At 43.5% G+C, this 25,291-nt stretch overlaps 1 protein-coding gene across 1 annotated transcript in view; it reads right to left on the minus strand.

Annotated features, from left to right (window-relative positions):
* Positions 1-6,063: 6,063 nt before the first annotated feature.
* Positions 6,064-25,291, minus strand: part of ALOX5 (arachidonate 5-lipoxygenase) — a 45,929-nt gene continuing 26,701 nt past the window's right edge. Inside the window, exons 6-14 of the mRNA XM_090058279.1 lie at positions 22,782-22,954; positions 20,853-20,999; positions 20,565-20,768; positions 20,147-20,233; positions 18,382-18,560; positions 12,928-13,049; positions 11,195-11,295; positions 8,654-8,824; positions 6,064-7,786 (exon numbers count right to left, since the gene is read on the minus strand). Of these exons, the coding sequence (XP_089914405.1) occupies positions 7,607-7,786; positions 8,654-8,824; positions 11,195-11,295; positions 12,928-13,049; positions 18,382-18,560; positions 20,147-20,233; positions 20,565-20,768; positions 20,853-20,999; positions 22,782-22,954 (1,364 nt within the window). The 3' untranslated portion in view covers positions 6,064-7,606. The remainder of the gene's footprint in view (positions 7,787-8,653; positions 8,825-11,194; positions 11,296-12,927; positions 13,050-18,381; positions 18,561-20,146; positions 20,234-20,564; positions 20,769-20,852; positions 21,000-22,781; positions 22,955-25,291) is intronic.

Consider the following 25,291-nt stretch of genomic DNA (forward strand, 5'->3'; position numbering starts at 1 on the left):
CTCCCTTCTAACATGCCCACATCCCCCCACATCTTACTGTCATCAGAAAATTTGAACAGGGTGCTTTTTACCTCCTCGTCCAAGTCACTGATGAAGAAGTTGAACAGTGTGGGCCCAAGGACCAAGCCCTGCGGGACCCCACTGCCCACATCCCTCCAAGTCAAAAATGATCCATCCACCACCACTCTCTGGGTGTGACCCTCAAGCCAGTTGGCGACCCATTTGACTGTGTGGGTCTTGACACCACAGTCCCCCAGTTTTTTAATGAGAACGGGGTGAGAGACAGTGTTGAAGGCCTTCCGAAAGTCCAGGAAGACTATGTCCACTGCTACCCCTGCATCTAAGGATTTCATGATCTGGTCATAGAATGCCACCAGGTTGGTCTGACAGGACCTGCCTCTAATGAATCTGTGTTGGTTGCCCCTAAGCATAATCTCCCCTGCTGGTCCCTCGTGGACATGTGCCAGAACAATTCTCTCAAAAAGCTTGTCCAGGATTGAGGTAAGACTAACCGGCCTATAGTGTCCTGGGTCCTCCTTCCTCCCCTTTTTGAAGATGGGAACCACATTGGCCCTCTTCCAGTCCTCTGGCACCACACCAGAGCACCATGAGTGCTCATAAAGCCATGCAAGGGGTCCCGCAATGACCTCAGCCAATTCCCTCAGCACTCTAGGGTGGAGATCATCTGGACCAGCTGATTTGAATACATCCAGTCCCTCCAGAAATTCCCCAACTAGTTCCTCACTAACCCTTGGCCTAGGTGCGCCTCCCCTGGGGTCTAAGGGGTGCCCAGAGGGGGAGGTGGCTTTTCTGGTCCCTGCTTAGGAAAATGGAGGCAAAGACATCATTAAATATGTTAGTTTTGTCATCTGGTGTAATGACCAAATTTCCTAGCTTGTCCTGCAGGGGTCCCACATTACCCGGAACATTCTTTTTGCCTCCTATGTATTTAAAAAAGGACTTCTTGTTGTCCTTGATCCGGAAAGCTAGCCCCATTTCCATCTCCGCCTTGGCCTTCCTGACTGCCCCCCTGCATCCCCAAGCAACCACACTATAATCCTCCCTGGTGATGGCCTCTCCCTTCCATTGGGTGTTTGCCTCCCTTTTAGCTAGGAGACATTCCCGGATGCTTTAGGTGAGCCATGGGGGCTTTTGCACCCTCCTGCCCCTTTGATCTGTGTTGGGATTACCTCCCTTTGGGCTTGGAGGATCGTCTCCTTAAGGAGCGACCACTTTTCTTGGACACCTGGCTCCCCTCCCCTCCAGGACCTCAGTGCTTCCCCAACTATTCTCCTTAGCTCGTTGAAGTCTGCCCTCCTGAAATCTAGGGCTGCTGCCTTGCTGTAGGCCTTTGCCACCTTGCACTGGATGGTGAATTCCAGCAGGCGATGATCGCTGTTGCCCAGGTGGTCGAGCACCCGCAGCCCCCTCACCAGGTTGTCACCCGTGGCCAGCACCAGGTCCAACAAGGTGTCTCCCCTCGTGGGGGGGTGCACCTCCTGGTTTAGATGGAGGTCCTGCATTCTGGCTAGGAACCTTCGTGAGCAGTCAGACCTGGCTGACTGCTCTTCCCAGTAGATGTCTGGAAAGTTCAGGTCCTCCATGATGACCACATCATTTGACCTAGCTACCTCTGTGAGCTGACTTAAGATTTCCTGGTCTAGCTCTTCCCCTTGGTTGGGTGGTCTGTATTAGACCCCCACCATTAAATCTCTTTCCTCTCAACTGCCCTGTATTCTTCAACGATCATGTTAGAAACTTTGCTTCTTGGGTGGGGGTTGGGGGGCACCCAGGGGGGACTGAGGGAGCAGGCAGGGGATGGGGCCTGTCAGGGGTCCCCCCATGGTCCCCTCCCCTTTTCTCCAGCCTCCCTTCCCCTGCCCTCTACTTACCAGCACGGAGTCTGTGTCCAGCTCCCTGCTGCAGTGGGTGGGGACTGCCCAAAACACCGATGCTCTTTGAATCTTTTCCAAATCGATTCAGAGAGCTTTGAAATGATTTCAGACCTTTTAATTGGTCCCCTGATTCGATTCGGATTCGGCCACCGAATCAGACCAAATCTCCTCCAAATAGAATCATCATTCAAACTTTGGACAGCCCTAATAACCACTTTAACTAAAGCTTTCCATCTCTTCCTATCTTGTGCAATCTCCTTCCACCTTGTCATATCTTCATCTTTTCCTTCCAGGTCAGCTTTTATGTTATCTTTCCATTATTACCTTGGTCTACCTTGAGGTCTGATACCCTCCACCTCAGGTGCCAAAATCCGCCTCACGCCAGTTCTCATGATATGCTCTGCCCATTTCATTCACTGCGCTCTTATCTTCCTCAAGACATCAGGTCTTTTGTAAAAAATCCACAAGCTTCTACTTATATCTTCTCTTCTATACTCCTTTTTCTTGTACTGCGCCAAATATTTTCCTGAGCACTTTGTTTTCAAACACTTGCACTTGCATCATCCATAAAATAGCAATGTTACTTAACTACCACAGAGTGGGCAGTGGCCCAATGAATCAGTTTGTAAAGTACATTGGACTGCTTGGATGAAAGTTGGTATGAACATGCAAAGAGTAATTCCCACCAGTAATATTAACAGGCCATATGTTCAACTCTGAGTGCTTAATGTTCAGCTGCTACATTTATGTTTAGGTACCTAAATGATAGTGGCCTTCTTTTCAAAGGTGATGAGCAAGCATCTCAAGGATGTCAGTGGAGTTTGTGAGTCCCCAAAACCTCAGAAAACACAGGCCGCTTATGTAGGTGACTACACATGAATGTGACATCCTAACTTTGTAAGTTCTCAGGTTTGACTATTTTGGCCTGAGTACAGAGAAGCAAAACAAAAAAAAAAGGGAAAACCAACCCCATTTCTCTCTCTCTCACACACACATCCCTTTTAATAGAGCTGTCTTCTGAATGCAAAAGATTCCAGAACAAAGAATTCATCAGCTCAGCAGACTCCAACTCAGACAGCATTCATGTAAGAAACCACACACAACAGCTGTTAGCTAGCAAAGGTGTTTTCAATGATTTAGCAAGCCCCATTTTTTCCTCCAAGCCAGCAGCAAAAAATCCCCCATGGTTTCCTATATTACTGAAGGTGCCAACTTTTGGACAATTAGCAACAAGATACCCCAAAGGCCTCTGCAATTACGAAAGTTCCCAGCACAATCTCTAGAAAGCAAGCGGAGCTTTGAGAGAGCAACCATGCCAAACTCTAATCTGTTTTCCTGTTTATCTAAGGTTTCCTCTGAATTTGCCGCTATAAAGAACATTCTTCTTCACTTCCTGCTTTTTTATTGTGTAAGTTGGCAGATCAGTTTGATAGAGTTCCTTGTAATACACAATGCTTGTTTAGAGGATAATTCAATAAAGATGAAACCAAAGCATTTTTACTTGTAAACACAAGTCCCACTGAGTGGCTGAAACTGCTTCTCCCATATCCTGTGTATGCCAGATCTGTGGTGGGAAGGTCCCCATTTACCTATCTTTTTCACTATCCTGCACCTAGTAGTAACAGGTGTATTAGTGTTCCCTTGGATAAGCCTCAGCTATAACATTCATATTCAGCTTTTGGCACAGGTGGATCCAGAGGGGGTTCACTGGCACAGACATACATCCTTTCAATCAATGACACCATGGGAGCAAGAGCTGGAAAATCAGGTAAGAATTCCCCCTGTCCTTTCTCTTCTGGGCTGAGTGGCAGCTCCTCTCCCAGGCCCGCTCCTCTGCCCACCACTGCCAATGTCTCCAGCTTTCCTGAAGGAAGGAGGAAACTGCAGAGTTGCTCCTGTCCACTCCAGCTAGAATCCATAGGGAGCCTGGCTCAGCCAGGGCAAGAGTAGCAGCAGGCCGGTTCCTCCTCCCTGCCGAGTCCCCCGGTGTTGCCTGCCACCTCAGGAACAGGTGCAGGGTTAGAGAACCTGCCTGCAGCTGCCACTGTCTCTGGCTGAGCCTGGCTCCACACACAGCCCTGCAGGGCAGGGCAAGAGCAGCTCTGGATCTTCCCCCATCCCTTCCCCACCAGCAGGGATAGCATCAGTAGTGGGAAAAGAAGGGGAAGAATGAAAGGGGAGGGAACATGTCACTGAGCACAGAGTGAGGAGGAAAGATTTGTACCTAAGGGACTTTAAAAAAGAACCCCAGTTACTGCTCCTGTGGTGTGGTCTGCCCACTGCACTGGGGAGTGGGAGAGGGCTATGCTGGTGCCCTGCCCCACCCATGTCAGTGCTCCTCACTCCTAAGCCACAGCCCCATGGCCCTGCTGATACCCCTCACTCCCCCCACTTCCCTCTCCCTGGGCAGCATCTCCCAACTGCCCTGTCTTGCCCCTGCGAGCACAGGCACCAGTCCCAGTGCCACAGGCCCAACCATGCAGCTCTCCACTGCCCCCAAAGGGCCCCATCACCCTCTTTCACTGCCTCCCCACTCCCCCAATGCAGCCCCAGCATTCAGACACCTTCCCCTAGCGCTGGCAGGCACCCATCCCCTCCCCTTCCACCTACACTCGCATGCTCCTCAGCCCCCCAAACAGTCCCCAAGCCCTGGCCCTCCAACTCCTGCCACCCAGAGACTTCCCTGCAAGCAGCTGCCAGGGCTGCTTCCACCACCCTGCATGGCTGTATGCCAGCCATGTACCCATGTCTCCTTCCTCCAGTCACCCCAAGTAGCTCCTTGCAGGCTGGATGGCTGCCAGCCTGCTACGAGAAACTCACCTCTTCTTGCGGTTTTCCCCTTTGAAAAGGAAAACCCATATTTTTCTCCTTCACGTGAGAAAATCCGCATTTTTCTGCAGCAAATGGAAAACCCAGATCCCTGCTTATTAGACAAAAAATCCATCACAAGAGCAGCTTCAAAGGAGAGAAATGTTTCTGCCCCACACTTCCTGAGTGCCAGAGTCACCACAGAGGAGTGGAGGGCTGCCTGTGCCCCAGTTGCAGGGAAAACCTTAGTCTGGATTTTACTTAGCGTTGCAGTAAGGCAGGTGCCTGGTGGACTCTGAACAGCTGTGGGGGGTGGGGTGGAGGATACATGCAAATTGTCTGTCACCTCCATAGACTTAGTGTTTTAATACACTGGTTTCATTTGTGGAATTAAGTAAATCAGAATTAGTATTTGGGCTGGTTTAGGAACAGCGCATCCTGCATCTGTGGAAGAGGTGGGATTAGGTGACCCTGAAGGCCCTTCCAACCCTGTAAATCCATTATCCCCTACCTATTAAAGGTCATTTTCCCCCTGCTGCCCAACCCCTGTTGGGGCTGACTCAGACTGCTGAGGCCAGCTGTTAAAATGTAGAGCCAGCGTTCCGCCCATACATAGCAATTACACCTTTCTCCCAACACCAAGAAGGAAACAGGTACAGGAGTGACAACGATCTCCCATCAATTAGTTGCAATATTTTTAAAATAAAGAAATAGAATTCTTGACCACACAATTTGTTTCAACACATAAGAAGGAGAGAAGCCCAAAAGATGTAAGGAAACAGCACACAGATGAAGAGGGCTAGGCAATAGATTGCAGCATTTTGTTGTGAAACACTTCGGATGTTTGCTTGGTGTGGTGTGCGTGCAGACATCTGGTGCCCTCCTACTTAACCTCTCCTGATTGCTAAATAAATGCATGACTCTGCTCCTTCAGTCATCACTTTTTCATAGACTGTGGTCAAAAAAAAAGTACAATCAGTTTTAAGTAAACTGTCTCAAGCATGAAATGGTTTTACTTTCCACATTTGTTGATACTATTTAGCTAGGGGGAAAGTGGTGTACTGTAAAATGCATGGAATCTACTACTCTTTCCACTTCCATGAATCAGAGCTGGGAATATGTAATAGAGGCAGATATAGATTTTCATGATACCATTTTCTAAAACAAGTTAATAATAAAAATGACCATACTTTTCTAACTGTAGGGAATCTGACCTTCTCCAAAGAGAAGATGTGTTGATTCAGAAAGCATTGCTTGTTCCTATAGATTTTCAGTACCCATGGATATTTGGTAATTAGTTGATCATGTTCAAAATTACAGAGAAAAAAAGATATTTCCAGCCTTTGTTATTGTTGTTGTCTTTCAGTTTTATTTCATTAGCAAAAGAAACTCTTATGTAGGGGGAATACATACTGCAGGCCATGGAGATATATTTACAGAGAGCAAAGTTTGGGCAAAATAATCAAAAGCGTTGCTAACAAAACCACACACCTTCCATGTTTCCAAAATTACATTTTGACTTTCATTATCACTTTATTTAAACATACTATGAAGATCCCTAGTCTAGATTTGAGGGATCTAGAATCTAGGGAATTCTAAATCTAGAATTAGATTTTCAATTAATACCATAGAAGCAAAACATAGAAATTCTCCATCGCCTCATTCTATGAGCATTCTGCCTCTACTTCAGTCCATGTTGATTTCTGTATTTGGATATATACAGTGCACAGGGAAAAGCACTTTTGTACAAAAATGATTACTTAACAAAAGAGCCGTTCTAATGAAGATAGTGCAGAAATGTACTTAGTAGACTCAACTCTGTAGCCCTTTCTTAGCAGTTAACTCTGGGACTTGTGAAGTATCATGTGCCACAACTTCAGATTTGTTCTGATAAAACTGAAGGCCAGACTGTGCATAAACCAAATACCAAAGAAAAAGAAAACAAAACAAAACATACCTAAAAAACAGCCAATTTCTTATGAAAAATAAAGCTGGTAAAAGTGTGTTCAGCTTGCATTTTTGCTGTGTGAGCAAAAGTTTGCATACGCACAATAACAGTATAAAATCTGTAGACACAGGCTGAAAAGAGAATGCTTAAATTTCATGTAAAAAATAATACCTGGATATAAAGTGCCTGTTTTGCATGAGTGAGGTTGTGTCACTTCCGATAGAGGGCAATAAGAAAGTGACAGAAGGAGAATAGTTTCCCCATCCCTATCAGGATATCTTGTTTTGATTTCTGCCTCGATTTCTACTTCTAATTTTGCTTGCATTTCTGCTTCTATCAGGACATTTCAGAATGTAGTGAAATAAACATTTTCTTTAAATTCTGATTTTTTTAAAAAAACATAAATGTACTTCTTTCTTCTCTGAATATTGTTAGCACTTATCAAATTGGAGGAAAAAATAAAATCTAATTAACTTATTGCTCCCGCAGCTGTTTATTGTCATCAATTAGCTGAACAAGACACGAGCTATGAACAGACTAGTCAGTTTCTTCTTCAGCCTGTATCTAGGCACTGTCGCTTTTGGTATTTCACGTACAAGGCCACATTATTTATTTTGCACTGTACAGTTTTTCATTTTATCTAAGTTTCAGTTGGGGGGGGGAGATAATGGATATATTTGCAATTGCTTTTAAGATATAGAAAAGCTTATTTTTTACTGGATTTAAGCTTCTGGAGCCGAGCTGAACTTTCATAGGCTTTTCGTAGGAATTAGCTTGTAAAATTAGTTGTAGCAACCAAACTTACTCTGAAAGTCAGATGATGTTAAGGGTCCATTTTGGGAGACAGTCTATATTACTCATTTTATTCAACCTGGAAGGTCTATAGATAAGTAGCACATATCACAGGAAAGTGGATATTAGTTTCCTCATCCTTCAAACTCTAATGGAGCTGCATTCAGACAGCTACGCTGTTGGGGATCCGGTCAGGGGAAAGGTAATAGTAAGGGAGCTTTTTGTTCTTATTTCTTTCACTAATGAAGCTGACGATCTCATCGAGTTTCTTGCGGAATTTCTCCATGGCCAGTTTCACTGGCTTCTCTATGAAGTGCTCATCTGGATACGTACCCAGGAACAGCTAATGGAGGAAGACACAAAGAGATCCTTATAACCCAACTGTCTTGTGAGAATTGTTATGCTGTCCTGCAGTGCACCACCTTCTCCCTGTCAAGACTGAAACAAAATGCAACTCCCTAATTCAGGCCAGTATACGTAAGTGTTCCCTGTGTCCTTTTAATCAAGACTTCCTTCCTTCCTGAGAGGTTTCATTTTAATTTCCCTCCCTCTAGCATCTCCAGCCTAAGGATTTCAGAAAGTGCTGTGCAGGCACTGGGGGCATTTTTACATGTGCAAGTGCCGCAGCTCTGGGTGCTTTGAAAAGTGCCCAGTGCTGCAACGCCTTGCAGTTGTATAAGAGGCAAAGAAAATGGTGGTGGTGCACTTTGGAACTAAAACACCTTGGGGGTGCTTTAGTTCAAAAGCACACTGCCACCATTTTCTCCATGCTGACACACGTTTCACCACTTATACAACTGCAAGTAGCACAGCACAGTGCACGTCAGCTGTGTGGAGCAGACTCGAATAATCAAGTCTGCTCTGAAGCAGCAGATCTCCGGCATCTCTGAGAACTAAAAGATATGTGTGTAAATGCTCAGATACATTTGGCCTGAGAGCTCCCCCAAGATGTAGCTACTACTGTTTCTCCCATTTTACACAAGAGGAAAAACATTAAAGAGAAGCAAAGTGACATGCTCAAGCACAGTGAGTCAGTGGCAGAGATGAACCCTGGTCTCTTGACTTACAAGCTTGTGTGTTTCTGCCATAGCCCTCCTACACTTTTCAACACTGCTAATCCCACTGTGCCCTCTTGACTGAAGCCCTGACTGGGCTGATTTTCTACAATTCTACTGACTAGAGAAAGACTAGAGAAGGTTCCTAGACTTACTTCGTTCTCCTGGAATTGGCTCAAGGCCCAGACAGCTCCAAGATGCCAACAAGAGCGTCCTCTGTCCGGCAAGGTCTCCACTATCTTTTCAATGGTGACTGTGCCCTTTTCTGTAGGGGGAGGGCAGCGCATAGTTGGTGGAGAATTGGGAATCCAGGAGCACCAATCATACTGAGCAAAGCAAGACAAAACAATAAGGCACACTGAAAATCACTGTAGTACCATTGACACTTAGAGAAATCGTTAAAGAACTAAGAAAATCAGCGGTTTGACCATTATGAAATGTGGGAGCTCAGCAGCTGTCATTTCAGCCTCTTGGAAGGAGGAGAGATCAGCTAAGGGAGAGTGAGTCACCAGAGTGAGCAAACATATACAGAAGACACAAGTCTTTCCTTTATAAAAGCCCAGAAGGACAGTTGAGAAACTGAGGGCTTGTCCCAGTTAAACCAATTAACCAGAGAGTCACAGCAAATGCTAGACCTCATGAGCTACAACAACACCAGCTAGTAAGGCTGTGAGTCTGAAACAGCAGTCCTCCACTGGCAGAGAGAAACCAGGGTGGAGACTTAATTAATGGCAACCCAAGCAGAAAGCAGGCCTCTTGTCACCTCTATAGCCACGATGTGTAGGTACCAATAAATGAAAAATGTGAAGTCTGGTACAGGGCAGCTGAGCAGAACACCATGTAAAGCAATAATTTTAGACTGAAATCAGGGATGATCTATATTAAGGCATTGTTCTTGATTTCTCAGCACTCCTCTTAGTTTTTGAAAATATTCCAAGCTCAACCCTCCAGACTATGGCTCTAGACTATGTGGCTAGCATCTCATTCTGTCTGAAGATACACGGGGCACAGGCATCTCTGTGACTGACTACAGGTGTAATCTCAGGTGCCTTGCTTATGAAGCCACTGATTCTCTATCTGCATCACACCTTCTGTGTCTGGGGGGCTTGGGGCACAGAATGCTGTGAAATTTGACTAAGAATCTAAACCTTGTAGGAAGCAGTGTCTATCCCTTGCCTACCTTCAGGATCCCCCTTGTATGGATCCAGAAATTGTAAACAAAATGCTTGTACTGAGGCAAAACCAAAGGAGATTTTGCTTCTGGCTCTGGAGTCTTTTTAGTACCACTATAGTAAAGGCCCATTGGCTTGGGCTGTTTGGAGAGCGGGGCACAATTTTCATTGGATCTTGCCAGGAAAAAGCTACATGGGAAGCAACCTTAGGAGAGGTGGTCAGCATGGGATCTACATCAGGGGATGGGTGTGACTATTAGGCCTGTGCAAAGTGGCTAGTGTTTGCTTCAGATTTGGCCGATTCGGGGGACAGTGATTTGATTCAGTGATTCGAATCGCTGTCCTGATTTGATTCAGCTGAATCTCCTGATCAGCCAGGCCAGGCCCATCCCCCACCCCTCTCTCAGATCAGCAGTGGCCACCCTGCACACCCCAGCTCCCAGCACTTGGGGGAAAAAAAGCCCCAGCTCAGTAAGCGCTGCCGGGTGGGGGGGGGTGAAGATCCCCACTGCCCCATGCTGCATGGGAGGCTTGCATGAGTCCCCAACGCCCCCCCCCCACACACACACACACATACACACACTCTCCTTATGGGTGCCTCTCATGGGCCAGCTCCGGCCCTTTAAGAAACAAAAAAACCCCTGAAGAAACTCCAGGACTCACCACTCCTACCGGTGGGGGGCAATCCCCACTGCCCCGCACCACACTGGGGGCTTTGCACAAGCCCCCATAGCCCTGAGGCTGCACCAGGAGCTGTGAGTCCCGGGGCTTTTCCCATATGGTCCTTCCCCCAGCCCTCACTCCCCCGCCCCTAGTACTTACCAGCTCAGAGTGACTGCAGCTCCCGGCTGCAGCCACTGGGACTCCCGAATGATCAAAGCTCTCTGAATCTTTGCCAAAAATTCAGACAGCTTTGAATCAATTTGGACCTTTAAATTGGTCCCCTGATTTGATTCAGAGATTCAACCGCTGAATCGGGCTGAATCTCCCCCGAATTGAGTCACCACCTAAAACTTCACGCAGCCCTAGTGACTATGGTCTGTGCTTATAAAGAGCATTCTTGTTCATGTCATTATGAGCAAAATCCTACTTCTCCCACTCCATGCTGAAGTTGCAGTTAGCCATCTAATCCCCAACCAAATGCTATTCCTTCTTCCAGTGGTATATGTGATACTTCAGTCATTCTAGTAGACATAACTTTATCACTTTAAGGCACTTTAGAAATGAGAACACTTTGCTCAATCTTAAACATTAAAGCTAAGAAACTCCAATTCTGGATACTAGTCCAATGGATTTGGTCCCTCTTTAGAAACTGAAAAAAGAGGTCTGACTTTCCTAAGGTATACCTGGAAATTGCAAGCTAGAGTCTGCAAATGGCTAAAGGGTCTTTTTGGAATAGAAAGGCAATGTCATGTGTAGCCATATACTGTAGTAAAAATTATTTTATCCCAGTCCAGGCCCTTGTAGCTGCACACTCCCAACCAAAGTAAGCTGTACCCATCCCCTAAACTCATAAACTCATACCTGACCAAAATTCACAGCTGCATGCTGGCCTGAAGCTGTAAATATCACCACAGTTAGATATTCAGAAAGCTTCTCTCGAGTCTTGATTGTTTTAGGAAATCCTAAAAGAGGGAAAAGAAGATAACTTGAAGTGCTTTGAGAATCTCAAGGGTAAAGTTTTATTTAAAGGTAAAATTATACTCTACAGCAAAGCCGTCCAACTTGTGAGTGCCCCCTGGGCCACATACTGTGCCTGTGTGCTAGGTGGCATCCCCAGGTGCACCAGAGCCCTTCAGCCATTGGCTCCCTTGGCCCCATGGGCTGCACTGCCCTGCCCTCCCCCAGGGATGGGGACAAGAAGCAGAAGCTGGAGGAAGGAGGTGGAGGACCCCTGAGGATGTGATGGCTGCAACAGGAGAGGAGTGGGGGCATTGGCACCCAGATTGGGAGATCAGGCACTGCATGTGGCCCATAGGCCACCAATTGGACAGCACTGTTCTTCATTTTTTTTTAAATTCCACACATTATCCTCAGACCAGGTACCCCACAGCCATGGACACCACCAGTCACCAAGGGCCCCCTTCTCTTCAATTTGCAATCCAAGTAGGACAGTGCAGCACCAAAGCAACAAACCATTGTGCACTGTTTGTAAAAGCAACCAAGCCTTGAGAATACGTGACTCACGTGGGAAGAATAACAATGAAATTGTGAGTGGCCAAGAAGCAGCAATGAAGTCATGGTGGCAAGTGGGGAAATGAAAATGTGAGGCATCTGAAGGGAAACCACAGGAGGAACTACGACTGTCTCACTGAATTCCCTTAAGTCAAGGAACAGCCCAGCTCCTCCAAAGAACAGGGATTGTGGAAGTTACTTGAGAGGCCTAAATCAAGCAAACCTTTCCAAATAAAGGTAGCTTCTGTGGAATACAGCCATAAAGGGTGGAAGGGAAGGCCTCCTCTTTTGCAGGATGCTCCTCCCTGCGGCACATATTTTCCTAAACGTCTGCAAAGCCAAAGTCATAAAAGCAGTAGAGCAGCAGTCCCTTGGGGTAAAATTAAAGCCACCTGATTATTATTATCATCATCATTGTTGTTATTTAGATTTATATCCTGCTCTATATCCTTCTGGGCACTTCCACATATAGCCAGCTACTTCCAAGAAAGGTGAAGCTGAGAGAGGAGAAAGCAAAGATAAGTGATGGTTTCAAAGTCCTGTGACCACCACAGGTTCCAGAACGTCAGACAGGTCACTAGCATGGCATCAGCTTCTTAATCCCTGGAGAAATGTGATGTGCAGAGTGATATTTATAATGGGGCTTTTGTGTTTGAAGCAGCAGTCGGTCTTCAAAGATACTTTCACACTTATTGTTCTTTGTTTTACAATAGAGGTTAGAAACCCTGACCTGAGAAGGAGCTCTGTTGTCCTGGAGGTCACTCATTAAAATAGTCCCTGTCCCATGGAGGTGACAATATTAACAGACAAGATAATGGAAGGTATGCCACCCCATTGTACAGAAATGGGCCTGAGGTACAGAGAGATCATAGGTGTTGACCTGAATCATGCAGGAGATCTGGGGTAGAGGTAAGAACCAAGGCTCATTCTTTTGAGTCCCAGTCCAGAGACGCACCCACAAGATTGCGTCTCCCAGAAGCACAAAGGAAATCTCCAACAGTTCAAGACTTGCTGTGTAAGTGGCTTTGAATGGTGGCTGGCACCGCAGAAAATGCAGCCCTTGCTTGGCAAATGCCTCTCACCTGAAGTTTTGTTGCCTTTCATTCCATAGACATAGACATCCTTGATGAAGGCTTGCAGCTCCACATCTTCACTCACCACCTCATCGCTCTCATAGTAGATGCCAATCACCTCCTCTACAAAGCTTCAGTTACAGCAAAACAAAGAAAAAAGGTAGGGCAGGTAGGGGGAAAAAAGGAACCCAGGTTATTTCTTGGTGACCTTTTGCTGCAACATCTCAGAGTACATACAGACCATCACACACAATGGCAGACATAGCAGCAACCTTCAGGACAGGAGGGATTTGAAGGAGCATCGGATAGTCTCTGATAGCAGCATGACTTGGCTGGGGATTCATATCACCAGCCCTGGTTCATTTGCAACTATCAACTCTAAGCTTTTCACCTGTGACCTGATGCCACTCAACATCCTCTTCCTTGACCACCTTATCCATTTCCTTTACTGTCCTCAGTCAAGTGTTTCTTTCCTTCCTCTTTGAGGTTTTCTTGCTGCCTAGATCTCTGCCCTCGTTTCTTAATGCTATTTTCACCTTGTCGCAGCTCCCCTTTGTATCCTTCTCTTTGTTTCTTTTCCTGGCCTGGCCCCTATGATTAGAGCTCTTTTTATCTTGGTGCTCAACAAGAGCTTCATCACATGAGAAATCCTTCTTTTCCCTCAAATTCTCTCCCTCTGCAGAGGCTACCAAGGCTAATTCACCTAGGAGAAGTTCCCTATGGCAGTGTTTTCAAACTTTTTTGGTGGTGTAACCCTTTATCTGCAAAATACAGATGTTCATGCCCCCTTCCACAATGCATCTCTAATGACAGGTGCCAACACCAATGTCTACATGCTCACTGTGCATTGACCAATCAGAAGCCCCAGTGTTGCTATTAAAATTTAGACATGTATCCCTAGATGAAGCACCACATCCCACCTGCCCCACCCCAGATCCATATCTGTGCCCCAAAGCTATACCATTTAATTACAGAAAGAGCAGTAGAGATGGAAGCAGTTGTTCTGTCCATGTAACGCAGATCCACGGCACCCTAGATTTAAGAGGTTCAGAGGGAATAGGCATCTTTATGACAAATGGGTCAAAGATGAGTCGCTGCTTGCAGATGTTAAAAAGACGCCAAAAAAGTGTTTTACTGGAAGCAGCAGCACATTACTTCAACCTGGCTCTGCAGCGTCTATATAGATCACACACTTTAGTGGGGTTCTTTGGTGCTTTATCTAAAGCTGAGTCAATCAGCTAGTAAATAAAGCACCAAAAAAGCCCCACTAAAGTGCCTGATGCATGCAGATATTAGATGATCCAGGTCCAACTAGGACACTGCTACTTCTGGACATGCACTGGGCTCAGTGTGGGAATGTGCCAAGTTTAATTTAAAGTGCCATTTTTTTTAACTTTTGCAAGCAGCCAGTGTCACAAACACTCTAAAATGTACAACTTATAGAACTCAGCAGCTGAACTATCCATTAGTGAAAGGTGTCTCACTGAAGGATGAAGTTTGACCCCCACCCTCTGGCCACTTACAAACAGTCCCACAGCCCCCTGAACAGGATGGATTTAAAAAATCAGATTTCTTCATTTAAATTATAATTAGAGCTCTCTTTTTAAAAATAAATCATCTTAAAATAAAATATTAATTTAATACAGCACTGGTTAAGGTATAAATTAAATATAATTTATTAAAATAATTTAAATAAAATAACTGCTGAGTCAGTGAGCCTCTCCTAAAAACTCTGGAGTTAAAGGCTGATTTTCTTCCATATAAAAATGGAGGGGGGGAGGCACAACATCTAACTTTTGAGAAAAAGGTTTAAGAATATGGCACAACATTTATGTACTGATACTTGACTGTACAAGTGATGTGAGGTCTGTACTACTGGATGCGAAGGGTCAGCAGAGTCATAGCAGGTGTTAGAACCTATTGCTGCAAATATAGCAAAAATGAGAAGAAATTTGGAAGAAGATTTTGAAGCAAACCTGAAACTTATAACTTATGGGTACAGTGCTCATTTGATGCATCTTTTAGCCCAAGAGTCAAGTACTCCAGAAATAAAGGAAAATGTTATTGAAAAGACTTCCTTAATGACTAGTTTGCTTCAACTTTGTTGAAGAGAACTGGGAGATCCAAGCTAATTCTCCCCAGAGATGTATGATGAAATTCAGTGGTTGACTGCACTGAGCTATTTACTAAGAATTGGTCTATTCTGATGATCATCTGTGGAGAAAAACATGACAGAATTGAAGGAAGTATCACAGCTAGAGTAGTCAACATTGGACTGAAGGGGAATGCAGCAGATGGGCTAAATACATTACAGGCTATTTCCATAGCCTTGGACACATTACAGAAGGATTGCTGCTGTATTGTGGAAGCTGTTCAAATTTGGAAAGAACTTCAAGAAACATTAAAGAAAGAAATACCCAACATCAAAGTTAAATTCAGGCAGTAAAGAAGTGGATGGATCAAATACTTACTCCACTTCATTTTCCTACCAATATTCTTAACACAAAGTACTAGGGAAGATGTCTAACTGCCAAAGAAGAAAATGCTGCTATGACATGGGCATCTACTAATCACCCATCAGTCATAAACAGTTTCAGAGCTAGAGTTAAACCATTTATGCAGCACAAGCTTGCTAAGGTTGTTTTTTAAAAAGTCCCACCAGTGAACTGGTGAAAGTCACTAGCAAAGCACCTGGAACCAGAATTTGTTGAAGTACTAAACCACCTTTTGCCACCAGTAGTCTCTTAGGAAAGAATATTTTCTTCATTTGTACTTGTTCATTCAGAACTGAGAAATCTATTGGAAGCTGAAAAAGGAAGAAACCTTTTTTCCTCTTCTAGTCTATGAATAGAAGGGGGGGAGATGAGATTTATGAGTTTTAAAACTAGGAAAAAAGGCAATATTTTTTTTTCAAAAAGGGGGGTAAAATTATTCAAAACAAACTAGGTAAAAAATGACTGGGCTCATTTTAAAGCTAATTAAGCAAGTAGGAACTTAAGCTCAAATAACCCAGGAATTTTAGAAAAAATTCCCTGGCCTGATATAATTGGTTTCATTTGCTAACCACACAGTTCATACTTGTAATACTATGAGTTAATGCTAGTGTTTACTACATTAGTTAGTTGTAAATGTTCACCATGTTCTGATAAAAAGTTTCTGTATTCAAAATAGTACAGTTTTGTTTAATAAATTTGAAGTGATTGTTTTGTGTGTTTAATTAAATTCAAGTTGCCACCTTAATGCAGCTTGATACAAATATGAGCAAAAGTTTAATCATCTATCAAATAAGAAATGTATATTTAACCATTTTATAGCATACTAAAATGAATGATTTCTAACAATCCAAATATGTTAAGCTATATATGTTTGCATACCTAGGAATCATATGTACAAAATCTACTGTAAACGCTGTATTTAGTTGTAAATCAACATGTTTTAATTGTTATATCAACCAATGATAATAAACTTTTCTTTAGAAAACAACAACAAAATGCAATGGGAAAATTAGTCAAAAATGATTATTTAAATTGGGCTTTTGGGCTTGTTGGTTTAAATCATTATTTAAATTAACTTGGTTTAAATCAATCCACCCTGACCCTGAATTTATAAGATCGATGGAAGGGTTTGGGGGGAACTGCACCCCAAATTCCTGAAAGCAAAACTCATGTCGTGTCTGGACGTTACAACATAGGGAGGTGAAAACTGCAGGGGTGGTAGCCTATGCTGCGGCTACAAAGCTTGCCAAGTTTCAAGAAGATTGGTGCAGGGCTTTGGAGGGAAATACACCCCAAATTCTTGGGGCATGAGACACTACTGCAGGCCTGGCTGCTAGGCTACTGTGTTACCATTTACCAAACAATCAATCAATCATGATTCACTCAGGGACCAGCTCAATACACAGGACATAGCTAATGTAGCCAGTTAATTGCCATCAATTAGCACCTACAAAACCAGACTAAGGAGAGGACAGAATCAATACAGACAATCAACTGCCCCAAGACAGTCCCACAAGCACCTATGGCACGAGTTTTGTCTGTCAGCAGCTAGAGGTGCAGGGCCCCAAAAACCCCCTACACTGATCTCCTCGACAGCTGGCAGGCATCGTGACCTCAGCAGAAGCCACCACCCCTGCCTGCTGCGCCTTAACACAGGCAGTGTCACCCATGGCACCAGTTTTGCTTGTCCACAGCTTGAGGTACAGTTCCCCCCAAACCCCTGCACCGATCTTCTTGAAACTTGGCAAGCTTTGTGGCCTCAGTAAGAGCTACAACTCCTGCAGTTTTGACCCCCCTGTGGTGTAACACATAGACATGACAGGAGTTTTGCTTTCAAGAATTTGGGGTACAGTTCCCCCCAAACCCCTGCACTGATCTTCTTGAAACTTGTCAGGTTTCATGCTACCATCCCTGCAAGTTTAATCTAAATTGGACAAAAAACAACAACATTATAGATATTTCATTGAATCCCCATTATACCCTATGTCCGGATTGCCGAGGCAGCTCCTAAGCTTCGGAGCTGCTTCCACCAGATCGAGGCGGAAACCTGGTCCAGAGCTCCAGATCGGATCCCTGGCATCCAAAGCGGCCAGTTCTGAAGCTGGATTGAGTAGCTGCCTACTCGCACAGGCCTACAAGATAACACAGGAAGGGTGAGAAGGGAAAGGAACAGTATAGAGACAGAGAGAGTGCATTGAAAAAAACAGCCACAAGGAAGACGTGACTTCCTTTTCTTTCAGGTGAGTTCCAGGGAAATATGCAGAGAGAAACCATGGCTGAGGGAGATAGCAAAAACCAGAGCTGGGCATGGAAGATAGCAGTATGACAGAGTTTCTAAATATTGTTCATAAGCACTGATACTTTTCACATACAAAGGCATGCCCTTTACTGAATTCACTTTTTAAAAGGCCATGTGATCAGAGATACCAATATGCTTTTAAAGTTACTGCACTAATTAACACATACACACACACACACACACACACACACACACACACTTTTAGGAAAATACTCATTTTGTCTACACATGGCCAAAGGGAAGAGCCATGCGGTGAATCCATCAGTTCTGAGAATGTGATTCAGCCTTCAAAAATACTGCCGAAAGAGGGGCACTTTTTACTCAATAATCTGTCCTGCCCAGGGTCAGAATCACTGGTCTCCCTCACAAACCTCAAGCCTTTCTAGCTTGCAACACTTCAGTGTATACTGAGTTTTAAGCCAGTGTAAACTCCTGTGGGTACACACCGATTGATGAAGAATGGATTAATTCAATGGAACTGAAACCTTATTTGTTTAAACCAGAAGAGAGGCTCCGCAAGACTTCCTTTGGGTTTTGAGTACAGTTCTCTCCTGAGGACAAGGTTTATATTCTTACTTCCAAAAGCTCTGCAGAGGTAATATCTTTGGGAGCAGGAGGCTCAAGTGGATCTTTGTTAGAGTTCAGTCACCAACGTATAAGTTCTCCTACCTCCTTATGGCTTCCCACACTTTGATGCCATCATCCCGGAAAAAGTAATAGGGAATATCCTCCTGGCTATCCATCCCTTTGGCTTTGATTGCCTCTGGGAAGCAGAGAGAATTATAGGTAAGGTCCTTCATTGCTCGCTGCACCATTTGCACATGTCCACCTCCTCCCGTGGCATTCGCCTGAGATACGGAAAACAGAAGTATTAAATGAAGGAGGCTGCTATGATCTCACAATCTGGCTTTCCGGATCCCCAGCTGAAGGTATGCCAGCAGACCACTACCCACACCATTCTAGAAGAAGCCACTATTTCTGCACAAATAGTTTTGAAATAACCAAATCAAGTGACACTGGGCACTTGGTTTTGGATCTTCACACACCCATTTTAAGGATTACCTTGTTTTTCCTAGATTGATTGTTCCCCATTTATGCATTCCCCTAATAGTATGTTACATGTGCATCATGACAAGGATCCCAGAGCACTAACTGTTCTTAGGACTTTAACACAATCACTTCTGAGGTAGAACTTGTTAGCTGCTTAACAGTGTATAGTAAAGCTACAAAAACATTTAGGATAGAGGTGAAGAAGAATACTGCATCAAATTCTGAAGTGGTTTAGACAAGAAGCATGCAATTACCCAGGACTGGGATTGGGCTCAAGGCAAGTGGATTCGAATTTCTTTTCCTATGAAATATGGTATCAAATCTTCTGTAAAAAGAAGTAGTAAGGGCTTCTCCTTATCCATGACAAGCTATTTACTTTGTGAGATGTGACATTAATACAGCTCACAGTAGAAAGGCTCTTTGCTGGTAACAGCAACAGAACCAGCATTCATCAACATAAAGCTGTAGATCTTCCGTTCATTGCAACCAAAGGAAGTAGTGGTCAAGGTCTATGCATTGGATTGGTGGCCCACTGAAATTTATCTTGCTTTCATCATCCCCTTTTAGGAGGGTATCTAATGATACTTGGCTTATTTCCTTTTGTTATCAGAAACTGTGCTTCTCAGCCATGATCCTATCCTAATGCAAATAACACTTCAAAAATCCAGTAAAGCATTCTTTGAAGTAATGTTTGAGCACATAGTTAACAAAACAATGTTATTATGCATCAGACACACAAGAACAGTAAGCAAAAATGTCCTAAGGCATCAAGTGATTAGGAGCCTAAGAGGTAGACAAGGTTCTTTGGGTAAATGTGATGTCTTTTATTAGATAAATTTAGATGTAGCTTGTCTAATAAAAGGTATCACAATTACCTAAAGAATCTTGTCTGCCAATGTCCTTAGACCAACATGGCTATACCCAACATCCTAGCAGCCTAAGATTAATTTTCAAGTGACTTAAAACAAGCAGAATGTTGGTTCCCAAGTAATTCAGCCACTTCAGAAAATGTTGCCCTATAACCTTGTAAATATACAATACATCAAGCGCTTGGCTCTATCTACAAAAGGGCATACATGACAATTGTAAAGATATACGCAAATGCATTTGGATAGTATATAAACTGTGAATGCTTATTTCATAAAATCCAGGCAATTAATTGCATACTTGGTATTTGGCTCTACTGGTTTCCAGCAGTTTTGAATTGGTGACTTAGAGATGAAGGCTTCATGCTGACTGCATAGGGCAGGCGCACATGAGTTTCACGTACTTAGAATACTTTGGCAGAACAAACCAAAAAAAACAAAACAGTGCAAGACCCACAAAATTCCCAGAGTAATGTGAAGAACAAAAAGGAGATGCAAAGCAGATGTATATGCCTCACCTTGTCAAAGAGACCACATTCACAAATGAGCTGCTCCCTGGCTTTCGTGTTGATAGCTATGGTGAACCGCATATGGGGCACCAGGAGCTGGGCAAGGGAAGAACAATGAGAAAGGAGTTCAGCTGGAGTCACCTTTTGTAACTTAACCTATTGGCAAATGGGTTGAAGTTTAAAGACCTAAAAGAGGTCACCCTGACACTACAACACCTTGCCATGCAACCCAGTGCATTATCAATAGAACTGGTAGGTCTTTGCCTGGTTCATCAGAACATGAGTGCTCAAAGAAAACAGAAAACTGGCTGAAAAGCTGCAAACCTCTGTATAAACTGACTCACAGCATCTAACCCAGCTCCCCTCAAACCAAAGAGATTCCCTCTAATGCCCATGTTCATGTTCTCTCTTTAAAACAAGAACTTACCTTGAAGAAGGGATGCACGGAAGGCAGTTGCCGGAACATGGCTATGCTAAATACTTCAGAAACTAAGTGTGTCCGCAGGAGATGAGTCACAGTCTGATGCACGTGGAAATCAGAAGAGCGAACCCAAATTTTGGCCATTAACCAGTCATAGGTAGAATCTGAAGGGAGGAATATGGGGTTGTCTGGTCCTGAAGCCTGACTGAGCTGAAAAGGTTAAAAAATACTTTTTTAATATACTGCCCACAACAATATACAGATGCCCTTTAGAGGCTCAGACAACAAACCTACCTGGATTGCAATGGGGACAATTTTATTCTCCAGATTTTTGTAAAGCAAGCAGATGGGTGCAGTCAAGTACTGTATTGTGCATGGGTCTGTTTTATTGGCATCAATTCCATCGAGCAGTTCATAGTCCACGATGAAAACATTCCCTTGCTGTGGAAAGTGAAAAGGAAGCAACATGTTCTGACACAGAGAGAAAAGGAAGGAAACCAGGAAACTAACACACCAAAGCAGTGAGCCATCTAGTCCAGAATATAGGCTTTGCCAGTCTCCAATTTTAGAGGAAGGTGCAAGATCCCAGCCCCGCACTCCCCAGTATAGTCCATGATAGGGTAAGTTTCTTCTAACCTCCTCAGCTAGAAGTTGGTTTATGCCCTGCAATAGTGAACTGGCAGATGGGCTCTTAGCTATATTCTGCCTTATATAGATGGACTATGTAAGCTGAAGCAGCTGATTTGAGTCTGCAGAAACTAATATTGACCACATCTACACATTCATGAATGCATCATAGTTACTGCAGATTAAGCTTGGTGCTTGTATAATTCATAGTTTCAAAGTAGTTTGGGGTCAGAAGGGACCTGAACAGATCATCTAGTCTGACCCCCCAGCACTGGTAGGAGCACACGCTGGGATCACATGACCCCAGACAGGTCTTAATCCAACCTCTTTTTGAATTTATCCAAGGTAGGAGTGAGGACCACTTCCCTAGGAAGTTGGTTCCAGATCCTAACCACCCTACTGAAATAGTGCCTCCTAATCTCTAACCTGAACCTATTCGCCAGCAGCTTCTGGCCATTGTTCCTCATCACCCCAGGTGCTGCTGTGGGGAATAGGACCCTTCCTATTTGCTGCTGATCTCCCCTAACGAGTTTGTAGGCAGCCACCAAATCCCCCCTCAGCCTCCGCTTGCTGAGGCTGAAGAGGTTCAGGTCCCCCAGCCTCTCCTCATAGGGCCTGCCCTGCTGCCCTCCAACCAAGAAGGCGGCCCTCCTCTGAACCCTCTCAAGGCAGGCCACATCTTAAAGTGCGGTGCCCAGAACTGGACACAGTACTCCAATTGTGGCTTGACCAGTGTCATGTATCACTTCTCTGGACTGGCTTGAGGTGCATCTTTGGATACACAACAAGGTGCGGTTGGCTTTGCTGGCTGTGGTCTGGCGCTGTCAGCTCATGTTCATCTTGGAGTCAATAATGGCTCCAAGATCCCTTTCCACCTCTGTGCTCACATTGATTTAATCAAGTACTAAATCAATATACAGTAACTGGCACTACTGAACAGTAACACCAGCACACACCTGTTTAGTGATGATACTGCACAGTAGCCTAATAATACTGTGCAGTAGTGTATTAGAACTGTTTTATGCTGTGACATGCTACTGAGCAATATTATTTGACTACTGTGCATTTAGCATCTCGTGTAGATGTGCCCACTGAATGTTTTAGCAAAAGAGTGGCCAGTCTTTCAAGAACTTCCATTATGATGTTGTGACACAAATTTCTTCACATCATACCATTGGTCAAGCAGAGACAACCTTCCTTTAAGAATGAAAGTTAAAGTCTATCCACCTTCAATACTTTGCCATTAGGGCTCATCTCTTCTGATCTGGCAATGTGAAGGGGAGTAAAACCCCTCAGAGTAGGAATGGAGTTGGGCCAACCTGGCCCATTCAATCCTTTGCCCTTAGAGCGCTTTTTTTTTTTTTTTTTTTTTTGCAATAGTGATATTTGTCTAATAGAAGCTGGATTTGGAACAACCTACTCCCAGGTACCTGCATATTTATCCATTTCTGATGTCAGTATCATTTACACTGGAATATAGACTAATATAAATTACAGTAGGTATCTACATATCTGTCTATATTTTTTAGATAGTACAATGGAGCATTATGACTATGAAAAGAGAAAGAACAAGCACAAAATCATTCAAGGCTGTACCTTTATTTCCTCTTCCAGAGTCAGGTTTCTCTCCAGGCTACATTCTACCATTTTTGTGGTAACTGGAAACTTTTTGGGTATCTCTGTACATCTCTTGATCATTACAGGATTGCAACCATTCAGGAACTGGTATCCAAACATAAAGTCTTCTTTCCAGTGCTGCATCACATATTCTGAAAAAGAAACAAAATGACAGCACTCTATAGGATGTACGTTTGTGTGCACGGCCACCTCAGTAAGTGAATAAGGTGGTGTGAGGGAGTTCAGTATCTTTTTTGTTTTACAGCTTTGTATAGTAGGGATTTAAAAATTTCTCTTACATGGATAATACATTCATAACTTTATTTCTAAGTTGCTGTGAATGTATTATTAAACAGCAACTGTATTCCTGCACTGAGAGGCCAACATTTCAGGAGGGGTGAAGCAATTTTTAGGTACAGAAAGTCTGTCAAAGATTCAGGAACCTTTTCGATGAAGGTGGTTTATAAGGTACTTTGAGGAAGCAATCCCATTATATGCAGCAAAACATTGTAAGCAGTTTTAACAGCTCTACATGCTCTGTGTGGGATTGTTTAAGGTATTAAGGAGATAATTAAATGTGAAAATGAATTACATCCATTAGTGGAGATTATGGATTTACACTTAGATCAGATAAATACAACTAACAAAATATTACATTTAGTTACTTTTTGACTTGTTGTTTCATAGTTTCACAGTTTGTAGGGTCAGAAGGGACCTGAGCAGATCATCAAGTCCAACCCCCTGCCACGGCAGGAAAGAGTATTGGGGTCAAACGAGCCACCCATTCTGAAGGCTGTTTGGCCAAACGCCTACTGGTACCAGAGATTAATTCAGGGGTGCTGAGCATCTCCACTGCAAAATACAGGGGGGCTTGGCAGTGGTCAGGGTAAGACTGGGTGATCCTGCCTCCCTGGAGTGGGGTGACCTGCCAAACTCAGTGCTGTTTCATTTGTGTAGCTTTATGTGTTTCCCACCATTACATTGTGTTGTTGATTTTATAATGTCACTTTGCCATTTCAGCCTATGACATTTGAAACAGGCAAATGCATTATCACATTTCAATAGGTTTAATCACAGTGAAAATCCAGTAGATGCCTTATAGCAGAGAAAAAGAAAAACCTGCTTTCCAGTAGTTCCTATTTTCAGCCAGGTCAGAACTTTTTAATGAAAGCTGCTGCTTTCTTCCCTATCTGAAAGCAGGAAGACAAGAGGCATATGGAGATATAGTGCTAAATGGAAAGTGTTTTATCATAAGACCATCATTACACTCTAACACAATTAAAAGGCTAGGGATTTCTGTGAATTTATATTTGCACTATATCTGCAAATTACACGATGGGTTAGGTAGCTGTTCCTGAAGGCTATGCTGAGTGTGTCAATATTGCTCATCCTTGGGCGGAAACCATGGGATTGCAAAAGAAAAAGTAATCTGAACTGATCTTTTATTAGCTGCAATTCTGCCAACCCTGATGCGTAAACAGGTGAATAGTCACACTGATTTAGAAGTGATGTCCGAAGTTAAGAATTTGCAACTGTCTGCATTAAACGGAGCCCTATGTATCAGGACAGAAACGTTATGTTAAATTAGAATGGCTTACATCTGCAATTCATCTAATTGCACTTTGAAGAAATACTCTCATTACATGTATCAAATTATTGTAATCAGTTTTAACAGCTCTGCATGTCCTATGGGCCATTGTTTCAAGTCTTAGAGATCAAGAGGTACTTCTATTCTTGTTAAATTCCCTCTAGGCCCAACTAAAAATTTTATAGATTCAAGAGCTGATATTTATTTAAAAATTTTTATCTAGCACATAAAGGAGATTAGAAGAACACCAGCAGTTTCTCTGAATACCCTTTACATACCACTGTTTCAAGTAACAGCTAAATTTGCTGTAATTAATTAAAATGGATTAGAGAAAAAAGGGTTCTTCATTGGTTCTGTCAGCATTTGGTATAGAATCACTTTGTACTGGAACATGGGCCTGCCTGGCTCACTGAGCTTAGTCCCCTGTTATCACAGGCATCGCATCAAACAGTCCCTATTTACTGAGGGTTGTTTCTCTCCTATGGTCTGGAGCAGGTTCCTGAGCGTATGTAGATTTCTCAAACAGCAGAAAAGGGAGAGATGTTTTTAAAAAGAGATGACTATAACTGTGAAACCACAAACATTGGTTGTGAGTAGATGTAGTAAATGAAACCAATTTTCAGTTATTTCTGGAAATCAACTAGTTTCTGGGTAATATCTACATATGTGTCATATTGAATGTAATAGTTTGCATTTTTGTAATAAATACCCATTAGCCAGTTTAGAAAAAGGCAAGGTTCATCTTTTTATCTAGGGTCATCGCTTGTTTTTGCCTACACGGTGAATGTCTTGATTCTGAATTTTATCTTTAGAGGCTTTGCAGCAAACATGCTGAATGTCTTGGGTTTTGAATTTTATCACTAGAGGCCTTTAACAAAGTTAACCTAAAAGTGACCCTTAG

Source organism: Crocodylus siamensis, chromosome 7 (genome assembly GCF_052110815.1).
Source record: "Crocodylus siamensis isolate JL-2025a chromosome 7, ASM5211081v1, whole genome shotgun sequence".
Taxonomy (NCBI): Eukaryota; Metazoa; Chordata; order Crocodylia; family Crocodylidae; genus Crocodylus; species Crocodylus siamensis.